Here is an 11,325-nt window from a genome sequence, read left to right as displayed (position 1 = left end):
AATTCTTATTATCAAAAAGTGAACTCCTATTCACGTGGAGGAAGCCTAAAAGGCCATTAACTTGGTCTGAACAAGCTTCCAAAGAACATGGTGTCCATGAAAGAGAAAAATAAGCCGGCTGCCGCTTCTCCCGGGTGCCCACGCGGCCCAGAGGTGGCAGGGCACCGGTGGGGGGCCGGGTCCCTCTTCTGGTTCCGGAAAAGGATGGGTGGGTGGTCGCCGGAGCGAAGTTTCCAGCCCAGGATTCCTGCGAAATTACCACGGCTCACCAGCGCCTGTGATGTGCTGTCTCCCCTTCCTGCCCCGTCCCTTCCCTCCTCGCTCCTCGCCCCTCGCCCCGCTCCCCTCGCCCCGCTCCTCTGCAGGCCGAAGAGACAAGCGAAACCTGCCGCAGACGAAGGCTTTTGGGATTGTAGCGTCTGCACCTTCAGAAACAGCGCGGAAGCCTTTAAATGCAGCATCTGTGATGTGAGGAAAGGCACCTCCACCAGGTACTTGAACTGTTACCTTTTGTGAAAGGACTTTTTTGTTTTTAATGTGGAGGAGAGGGCAGTGAGCTATTCGTTTTGCCCTCTTTCCAACTTGTTGATTACGGCTTCTACCATTGGTGGGTGATGCGTGGTTTTGGTTGTATTTCGTTTTGGCTGCAAAGCCTCATGTTGAGTAAATGATGTCTGGTTTTTGTCTTATTTCAAACAGACACTGAATTTACTTTATACTTGTATCCATTGGCTCATTGGTATTGGCGCCCTAAAGAGAGGAAGCAGTACTTTGCTGTGGATTGATTGTAGGGCAGAAGAGCTTTTATTTTTGGATTGCGCAGAATGTTTTTAATTTGCCGGTCTTGAACTATTTTTCCCTTTGAGACATTTAGTGGTGGTTATACAGTAACGCTGGTTGTGCTTTTCCTGTCTTGAGCAGCAAATGTTTGTTGTTTTCTTGCACTTAAAAATAAAGATTGAGCTTTGATAAAGTGCATTTTTTGGAAAGCCTAGCTGTCCGTTTGGTGTGTTTTTGCCTGATCTTGGCGCAGAGCGCTGATGGAAGACGATTTTGCAAAATGGTGAAATGAATTGTGTGACTATATTGAAGTTTGCGTTTAAAACTTGATGATAATGAAAAGTGCTGAAAGGATTTCTTTTTATTTTGGTGAAGTAGTAAACTGCATCTGGTGTCACATCTAGAGGCACTGGAGTGAGAGGCCAGCGCTGATGTTGGAGTCTTCCAGTCTTCTGACTTCCATCTTGAGTTTCTTTCACTGATGGTATAATTTGAGGTTAAACTATTCTTGATGTCATAGAATGTGCAGACATTGGAATATGTGTGTGAAAGTGAGACAGAATGAGTGCGTTTTGGTAAGTCCTTGAAGGCTTAACTTGGATTGCCAGAAGCCTCATTTCATCAGGTACTTGTTTTTGAGTTGGTGGTATTCCAGTATGACTGTAGTAGTACTCCATAGTTTTAACTGGATATTTTTCTTTCACTAACTCAGTGTGTCTATTAGGATATCATTGCTTTATTTATATGTGGAATTAAATAGGATATTGGGCAGGCTAAAGAATATAACAGATGAATTGGTCCTATTACTGATGGAACAGTTCTGTGAATTCCACTATCTCTTTTAGAAAGGAGACCTTTGAATAAAAATACTCAAGTGAAGATATTTCATCATAAGTAGTTTTTAAAGTAAATTCATGTCAATTTTTTTGTATTATAGAATAGATTAATTTAAAGTAAAAACACTCATTGTGAGCTTAATAGGTTTTTCTCTTTTTTTGTTGTTGTTAATCCTCACCAAGGATACTTTTCCATTGATTTTTAAAGAGAGTGGAAGGGAGGGGGAGAGACAGAGAAATACTGATGTGAGAAAGACACATTGGTTGCCTTCAGCACGCGCGCACGCACCCAGAATCGAACCTGCAATCAAGGGATGTGCCCTTGCCGGATCTGAACCCAGAACTCTTCAGTCCATTCTGAGGGGCAAGGTGGGGGAGGAGTCGGGCCAATGCTCTATTCACTGAGCCGGACCAGGGAGGGCTAGATTTTGTTTTGCTATCCAAAACAGGGAATTTGATCAAGTGGCATGGAAGTTTAGAAATGTATGTGTTATTTAAAGCAATTGCGATGGTATTTGTGAGTACTTTTTTTTACACGTAGATTCCCTCAGAGGCCAGACCTCTTTATTGTGGTTTTGTTTTGATTTACCGTAGGTGATGTTCAAGTAAGTGACTAGGAAACTCATAAGAACTTGAGAACTTTACTGGTGAAAAGAAACTTATTACCAGATTCAAAAGTTTGCATATGATATATTGCTGGGAACACTTACCTCAATAATGAAAAGCATTTCAGTTTCTACATGTATTAAAAATCTGACTCAGCCGAAACCGGTTTGCCTCAGTGGATAGAACGTCGGCCTGTGGACTGAAAGGTCCCAGGTTCGATTCCGCTCAAGGGCATGTACCTGGGTTGCGGGCACATCCCCAGTAGGAGATGTGCAGGAGGCAGCTGATCGATGTTTCTCTATCATCGATGTTTCTAACTCTCTATCTCTCTCCCTTCTTCTCTGTAAAAAAATCAATAAAATATATTTAAAAAAAAATCTGACTCAACAACTTTTTGGAAGCACATGGGAGATTTTGATTTTACAAACTACGGAAAAAAATATGGATGTTTAAAGTTTTTTTCAGAGTCACAGATGACAGTGAAATTCAGTTTTTAAGTAAACATTAATTATTAATTAAAATATTTTAGAGTCTATTTAGGAATAGGATACTCACCTAGTATCTTTAAGGATCTTTGTGTAATTTCTTTATTGAGTAGGCTTTGAACACAGATTTCAGAGACCTGAGGACTTAATGTCTTATCAGCTCATGATAGATACTCTTACATACCCTAAATTTGATTCATTTTGGTTACTGCCAGTATTTTGGTGTTTTAGAGCTAGTCTAGAAGTCATCACTAATGGAAAGCAAATAATATTTGTTCTTCAAGTGGAAAGGTAAATTTCACAGGTTTTGATCTTATCCTATGTAGCATATTGATTAATTTTTCTGATCCTAGATCAGTGATGGCAAACCCTTTGAGCTCAGCGTGTCAGCATTTTGGAAAACCCTAACTTAACCGTGGTGCTGTGTCACATATAGAAATTTTTTGATATTTGCAACCATAGTAAAACAAAGACTTATATTTTTGATATTTATTTTATATATTAAATGCCATTTAACAAAGAAAAATCAACCAAAAAAATGAGTTCGCGTGTCACCTCTGACACACGTGTCATAGGTTCGCCATCATTGTCCTAGATACTTCATGTTTTTTTTCCTGGGACTTTTCCTTGTAATTTTCTCTGTACTTCAAAGGTTTGACATTTTCTGCCTTGCATAATGTTTTAGTCAGACTTGGTAGTGATGGTAGTAGAAATCCTGTTGCTCGGTTTTTGGATGCTGGGTAATATGCAAAAACTTGTAATTTTTAAATAATTTTTCTAACCTGTTAGTTTTTCTAACCTGTTGACTGGCATAGAAATTGTGTTTTGTGTTCTGAGCTAGTGTTTGGTTTTAGAACAGCAGCTGGTTGGCTAGCCCAAGGTGATTTTTGAGTTAGTTCATCCTCCTTGTCGTCATTGTTGCCATCATTTACCAGTCAACCAAGAAGTTAGCTTTGAATTAGTGGTAGTCCAGTAGGACTCAGAACTGTATTTATCCTCTGAGAATAGAATTGATATTCCTCAATTGGGTTAGGAAAATATTGCCCCTTATCTAGAGAACATTTTTATATTCTCAGGATGTGAAAGATACTGCTCAAGACATTGGGGAGAGGAGGAGGGCGTTAAAGGTTGGTAAGACGGGTACCAGAATGACCACACTCCAAGGTCTGAAGGCTCTAAGAGAGGTATAAAAAGCGATGGGAGGTTGGAGCAGTCTGGCTTGGGGATCAGTTAGGAGGAGTCCCCCTCCCTTTACTTCTTCAGAACAGGAGAATTGATTTCTACAAAATTACCTGCCTACTCTTCACTATTACTGCCATATATACCAAATATATTTAATTCTGCAGGTGGAGTCATGAAAGTGATTCAGAAGGTATTTTATTCTTCCTTTTTGGAGCAGCATAGAGCAGAATGAAAGGAAGGTTAGAAACTCCTAAGGAATATGTTAAGGGGAGAAGGAGGGAATATACTTAGACTACTTGGAGGTTCAGGGGGAAATAGAGATCTTACATTTTTGGATGTAGTATCAGTTATGTGTTGGGTCTCTACCTCTTGCTGGTTACTTTTTTATTGCTTTATTGGGGTATAATATACATACCATAAAATTCACCAACTGTAATGATTTTTAGTAATTTTGAGGAGTGTGGGACCCTCCCTGCAAACCAGGTTAGAACATCTCCATCCTGTGGTCTCCCCACCTGTTGTGTGATTCACTTTTAAGTCTTGACCCTGGCACTGAGGAGCCACCTGCAGTGGGGAAGGCGGCCTCTCCACCGGCCCTGCTGACACACTCTCAGCCTTTCCAGCTGAAGATGTGTATGTAAGGCGATGGTGGGTGGGGAAGAAACACTTCCCTCCTGGGTAATAGCTAGTATTTCCTAGCCCACTTGGCCAGTTTCATGAAAAGAGAGGATACCAGCTTTGAAAAGGAAAAACAAAAACAAAAACAAAACCCCACAAATTTGCACATTTATCTAACCATTAAATTGAAGTTCTTGACTGTTGGGCAGAGTAAGTATATTTTACTTTTAGTCTTGTTGTTTTTGTGAATGCAGTGATGTCTTTATTGTAAAGTAAAAATTACCAAGACGGGTTGCAAGTCTTGCTGATGAATGGTTCTTTACTTGTAGCTACTGCTTAAATCACACTCACTTGAAAAATTGGAAATTTTTTGCATTGCATAATTACCAGAGATTTAGAACTTTATTGGTCTTCAACTCCAGATTTTATCACCATGTTGAGTTGAAAATCATGTTTTATTTAATCCGTGTTTATTTTAATGCTACCCCTCTGAAAATGGTAGTTTCTAGAGATTTTCAGACAAGCAAAAGTGAGGAATTGACTTCAGATGTGTGATACAATTGTGGAGCTTAATAAAAAGCTGATACTTAGGATATTGAATTGGAAGTTGGTATTCAGTTGTTTTGTGAGTAAAATGTTTCCCTTGTTCCCTGATTCTTTGCAGTTGTAACTGGACTTTTTCTCCCATTAAACTCCGACACGCTGACAACTCAAAATCTCTTCAGTAGTCATGAAGGACTTTAGAAGGTATAGGGGGTCACATACGTAATTAGTGATAATGTCAACATTTTCATCTTTGCTGAAGCTTCAAAAGTGCATCATCCTGTAATACTTTTCAGGGAGGAGAACGCCAAGAAAGCAGGAGTAGGTGCCTAATCTGGAGCAGGGGCAAGCCTCTTTTCCAGGGGGCTCAGTCACCCACCGCTGGGCTTTTGTTCCTTAGGTCACATTGGTTTTATTACAGTGTTTGTCTTTCATAAAATTTCTCCAAAAAATACATAGAAAATTACCTGTCTTCCAAATTTTCAAACCTTGTCTAACCTCTCAGCCACAGAACTGATACAAAAGCTGGGTCAATTACTCTCACCCAGAAACAGGTGACCTTGAACCTACCGATTTCTTGGTACTGACATGATCTTATATATGTACAGTATTCTCCTACTTGGGGACCTTAAAGTAAATTACCTGGATAGTTGTGGTTATTTAACAAGTTTTTGTTGAGCACACAGCCATCTGGGCTCTGGCTACGGTGGTCTAAAGACAGATAAGGTCCTTGTTCTCACGGAGCTTAAAATGCTATGGAAAGAAAATAAACAAGTAAAGATAATTTCAGCGAGTGGCAAGTGCTACAAAGAATTTAGAGGAGGATCGGGAACTTTATAATCAGGAATTTACTACAGTGGGGCCTTGACTTACGAGTTTAATTCGTTCGGTGACGGAGCTCGTAACTCAAATTACTCTTTGTCAAATCAAAAAATGAACGAGCGAGACACGTGATGCTGGGCTGATGTTGTGGTGTTCACTGTGACGTTCGCTACGCCAACTAGCGGTGGGGTATCTGAAGCTGGCTCGTAACCCGAATTTTAGCTCCCAACTCAAAGCAAAAAATCGGCCGAGAGACGGCTCGTATCTCAAAAAACTCCTTAGTTGGGCCACTCGTAAGTCAAGGCCCCACTGTATTTTAATCAATTTTCAGGCCGCAAAGGAGGGCAGAAATACCTTACTTTACAAAGCCTTTGCTTAACAAGAGTGCTTTTCTCTTTTTTAAAATATGTTTAGAGAGGAAGGGAGAGGGATAGAGAGGTAGAAACATCGCCGAGAGAGAAACATCACTGATAGGCTGCCTCCTGCACCCCCCTTCTGAAACCCGGGCATGTGCCTCGAGGATCGTGAACTTCAGAGTGATGAGAACTGGGTGATGTGGCTGCTTTATAGATTGTGGAGACGCACATTTGCCTTCCTAAGAAACAGTGCTGCTTTCTTTTGGAAAAGGAGACAGTTATTCCTGTAGGTTGCCCAGTGCCATTTAGTTAATTTGTATGGAACAGTAGAGTTGGAACCTTTGTGTGCAACGTTTTTTAGTTGCTTGTTGCAGACTAAACCTAGGCCAGCTAACTTGCCAGTATATCTTTTTTTTTTTTTTAAGAGAGGAAGGGAGAGGGCTAGAGAGATAGAAACATCGATGAGAGAGAAACATCATCCATTGGCTGCCTCCTGCATGCCCCCTTCTGGGGATCAAGTTCACAACCTGGGCATGTGCCCTGACCAGGAATTGAACCAGCGACCTCTTGGTTCATAGGCTGATGCTCAAACACTGAGCCACACCAGCCCGGCTGCCAGGATATCTTATTAGTTACTAGGTGGGAGATTCAGAATGGATTCAGTTGTGTATTTGTTAATGTGGCATACATTTACAGTGTGCTTCCATAGATGTTGAAGGAATTTTAGAATTAATAAAAAGTTCCTTAAGTGGCTATAATTTACCAAAATAGTTAGCACTAATTCATTGATTAGTACTTTAGGTGACAGTAGGTCTCTAAATGTCTGCTTTCCCACTTGAACTAAAACATTCTACAGTCTTTTTGGCTCTTTTCTCTTTTGCCCCATCACCAGGGCCTTTTCTTTGTGGCATCTTCCTTTATACTCCTCATCACTGGTGCTTTCTCTTGTTTTTTTGCCTGTTGATTTCAGTAAATGTTTTGAACTGCAGCACACATACAAAGAAGTGTGCAGTCAATAAGACTTGATGAACTTTCACTAGGTGAGCACACCTGTCTAACCAGCACCCAGGTTAAGAAGCAGAACAGTACGAGACCACCAGAAGCCCCTGGTACGCTGTTGTCACCCCCCTTTCCCCCTCCCCTCCCGCCACTCTTCTAACACCCGAGATGAGTTCTGCTTATTTTTGAAGGTTATGTAAGTGGATCGCATGGTATGTACACGTCTGGGTTGTGAGACCCATCCCAGTTGTGTGTGGTTTGCTTATTTAACCAGGGTTGTTTAATCCTAAGAATATCTGAGAGCTCAACTGTGCATGCAGACCTTATGCATTCTAGAGATAGGATCTTTCTCAACTAGAGTCTCCTCCCAACAGTAGCATAAATCCCCACATCATTAGGTGAAAGGGACAAAACCTGGTGTGTGGCACTTTCTAGAATACATAAGTGGAAGTAAACTTTGTCTCTCATCGGTAGTATTGTTCATCAGTCATTTATATTTCAAGATATTGGTTAAATAGACAGAAAATTACGGCTTTCAGGGAACCTAACAAACTTTTTGAAAAGGTACGACCCTGGAAAGATAACCAGTGGTGTGAAGCAGTGAGTGAGTGAACTTCACAGCAGGCATGGCGTGGATGGTACCTGGTAGAGAACACAAGTGCTTTTTGGAGGAGGTAGAGGCCCTCAGTCTAGGGCATTGATGGCGAAACTACGACACGCGTGTCAGAGGTGACACGCGAACTCATTTTTTGGTTGATTTTTCTTTGTTAAATGGCATTTAAATATATAAAATAAATATCAAAAGTATAAGTCTTTGTTTTACTATGGTTGCAGATATCAAAAAATTTCTATATGTGACACGGCACCAGAGTTAAGTTAGGGTTTTTCAAAATGCTGACACGCCGAGCTCAAAAGGTTCGCCATCACTGGTCTGGGGGGTGCATTGAGGGACTCAGTCTGGGCTTTAAACTAGGCCTTTATGATTCGTGGATGTAGGATTTGCTCTATAGACTGATTTATGCAAGTTAATTAGTTCTTTGTTTCCTCCTACCTCCTTATTAACTGTACTTACTGTCTTCAGATGGCATCCACACCTTTCCACTGATCCCACAGGCTGGAATCCCCAAATACTATTGACGAAGCACCTGGCACCACCCCATGCACACATGCCCGTGACACAAAAATCCAGCTGGTTCTTGGGTCTCTCCTCTTGGGCAACTTAAATTATCTCCTGGTTCCCACTGCCACTAGGATACAGTCCAAATCCTAAGCAGCATCACAAGGGACTTCTTGGTCCTTTGCTGTTTTTTCTTTCTTTCTTTTTGTTTTTTTGATGTGTCTTTTTGTTTGTTTTCATGGCTGTGGTGTATTACAGTAAAAACTAAAAGGAAAGGGAAAGGTGCACGGGACAGAGCCTGGCTGTCCCTTTCTGTAGACTGTCTGGAAGCAGTCTGCCATCACGCCACCTGCCACCATAACAGTTTGTGCGTTTCCTACCACATCGCTTGGTGTTTTCCAAGCAAGGACCATGCTGTCTTGTTCCCATACCTTTACACAGTCTGCTCCTCTGGATTGTCTTTTCACGTGCTTTTCCTTTCCTGTTGTGCCCTGGCTGACTCCTGTCTGTCCTTCTGGATGTCTGGCCATCGCCCTCCATTGGGATAGACCTCCTCATTACAGTTGAACTGTATTGTCATTGATCACTTTTGCTGTTTTCATCTTTGTTGAGGACAGGACCTTTCTTTCCATAGCTTTATTTTCCTATGTCTGTCACAGTGCCTGGCACTTGGCAGGGGTTCAGTAAATATCTATAATAACAAAAGGGTAATATGCTAATTAGACCAGATGTCATTCTGGACGAAGCCGGGGCCGAGGGAAGCAGCCCGGGTCCTGGGTGCTGGAGGCCAGCCGGGGGAAGGAAGGCCTACTCTTGCACAAATTTTCTTGCATCTGGCCTCTAGTGTATAGAATAAATGAAGACCTGGGGTTTCAATTGGAGTCCCCTGTAAAACTGTTATAGTTAAGAGTTCCAATAAATATTCTTTCATATTAGGGCATCTGTCTTGTGTATATAAATGTCACTAGATTAGGGGAAAGTTGTCTTTAGAAGTATGTCTGTAAAAGTAGTATGCCTGCTTTTCTGGCTTTGTTTTCTAAATGTGTACTAGAAATTAAACAGAATTAGAGCTTCAGAGACTGTAGCCCAGGGGTGGGCAAACTTTTTGACTCGAGGGCCACAATGGGTTCTTAAACTGGACCGGAGGGCCGGAACAAAAGCATGGATGGAGTGTTTGTGTGAACTAATATAAATTCAAAGTAAACATCATTACATAAAAGGGTACGGTCTTTTTTTTTTTTAGTTTTATTCATTTCAAACGGGCCGTAGTTTGCCCACGGCTGCCAATGCACTTGCAATGCTTCCAGGAGTGGCTTCAGTTTTAGAGCTTTATTTTAGCACACTGGCCTACGTTACAGTAACTGGGATGCTTCTTAATCATTTCTGGTTGCTCATTTAAGCAACCAAAAGTCATATGGAAAAGCCTGGTAATAAAGCAGAGGCCCATTTTGTTGTGCAAAACCACTTTTGAGATCTGATAAGGAACTGGATGGATGTGCTGGTAAGCTGGCACCTAAAGATAGTTTTAAAATGGCTACTGAACATTTGGGCTATAGAAATGTTATGCTGTCCACTTACTCATAACTTGGTCATTGTACCATGTACACGTTGTACATTACTAATCTGTTTAATAATTTGCATAAATTCTGTTAGGTTGAAATCTTGACTCATTCGCTTTATTTAGTTATAATTTCACTACTATGTACGTAGGTTATGAGTTTATGCACTGTTCTCTTCTTTTACAAAATTAAAAGTTGTTTAATTTCTTAAGTGCTGCAAGGATATTCAGGGCTGTAAGAAATGGAATTTAACTTAAACTACATTATTTTGGAAAAAAAATGAATTTATTGGCCCAGATAACACTAAAAAGACAAGGATACCATTTGAACTCAGAATTAAAGGAATAACTGCAGGAATCAGGACCCCTGTCACTTGCCCAATTCCTGGACCATTTTTAGTTGTCTGGAGGGTGGGATACTGTGATTGGCCAACCCTAACACATCTGCAGGAGCTGTTACTTGAAGGGAGAATGGACACTTAACCAGGTGGACAGGAAATAGCTGCCATAGTTTAGTACTCCATTTCGGTTTGTTACTGGGTTAATACTCATGATAGGCTCAGTTCTAAATACGAACTATAATTTCTTACCCCAGCACCTTAATTTTTATCACATAGTTAGAATAAAAATGGTCAGTGATGTTCTGTAGGTTAATTTCCTTTACCATTATATGCTAGAGGCCCAGTGCACAAAATTCGTGCCCGTGGAAAGGGGAGTATCCCTCAGCCCAGCCGGCAACCTCTCCAATCTGGGACATCCCTCTTGCAATCTGGGACCACTGGCTCCTAACAGCTCACCTGTCTGCCTGCCTGATCACCCCTAACCATTCTGCCTGCCTGCCTGCCTGCCTGATGCCCCTAACTGCTCCCCTGCCTGCCTGACAGCCCCTAACCACCTCTGTCTGCCGGCCTGATCGCCCTAACTGCTCTTGCCTGCCAGCCTGTTCGCCCCTAACTGCCTCTACCTCGGTCCCGCCACCGTGGCTTTGTCCGGAAGGACATCCGGAAGGTTGCCCAGAAGATGTCCGGTCTGATTAGCATATCACCCTTTTATTAGTATAAGTGGTCACTGGTTCTTTGTCCTTTAATTTAGTTAATGAAGGTAATACTTTCTCATTACAGAAAATTTGGGGGGAAACAACTAAAAACATAAACAAAGGTCACTCATAATTCTGTTATCCAGAATTATTTTTATTTATTGAGCAATTTATTCACCAAAACCACAAATATTTAAGAAACTATAGTTTTTCACATGCTGTGTTTTAATATGCTAGTTTGTCGAATTTTCAAAATGATGTAGATGATAGTTCCATGTGGGAGTTGGGAAGTCAGGCAGTATGTGATAAGCAAATCAAGTCTCTTGATTTGAAAAATATGTAGTAAATTCATTTTTAATTTTTTTTTTTTTGAAAATAGTTTGGCAG

At 41.1% G+C, this 11,325-nt stretch overlaps 1 protein-coding gene across 1 annotated transcript in view; it reads left to right on the top strand.

Moving 5' to 3' along the window:
- The first annotated feature begins 189 nt into the window (after nt 1-189).
- RYBP (RING1 and YY1 binding protein) overlaps nt 190-11,325 on the top strand; it is an 87,933-nt gene continuing 76,797 nt past the window's right edge. Inside the window, exon 1 of the mRNA XM_005885069.2 lies at nt 190-491. Within this exon, the coding sequence (XP_005885131.1) occupies nt 205-491 (287 nt within the window). The 5' untranslated portion in view covers nt 190-204. The remainder of the gene's footprint in view (nt 492-11,325) is intronic.

This window comes from Myotis brandtii, unplaced genomic scaffold (assembly GCF_000412655.1).
Source record: "Myotis brandtii unplaced genomic scaffold, ASM41265v1 scaffold89, whole genome shotgun sequence".
Classification (NCBI taxonomy): domain Eukaryota; kingdom Metazoa; phylum Chordata; class Mammalia; order Chiroptera; family Vespertilionidae; genus Myotis; species Myotis brandtii.
This window is presented reverse-complemented; position numbering and strand designations above follow the sequence as displayed.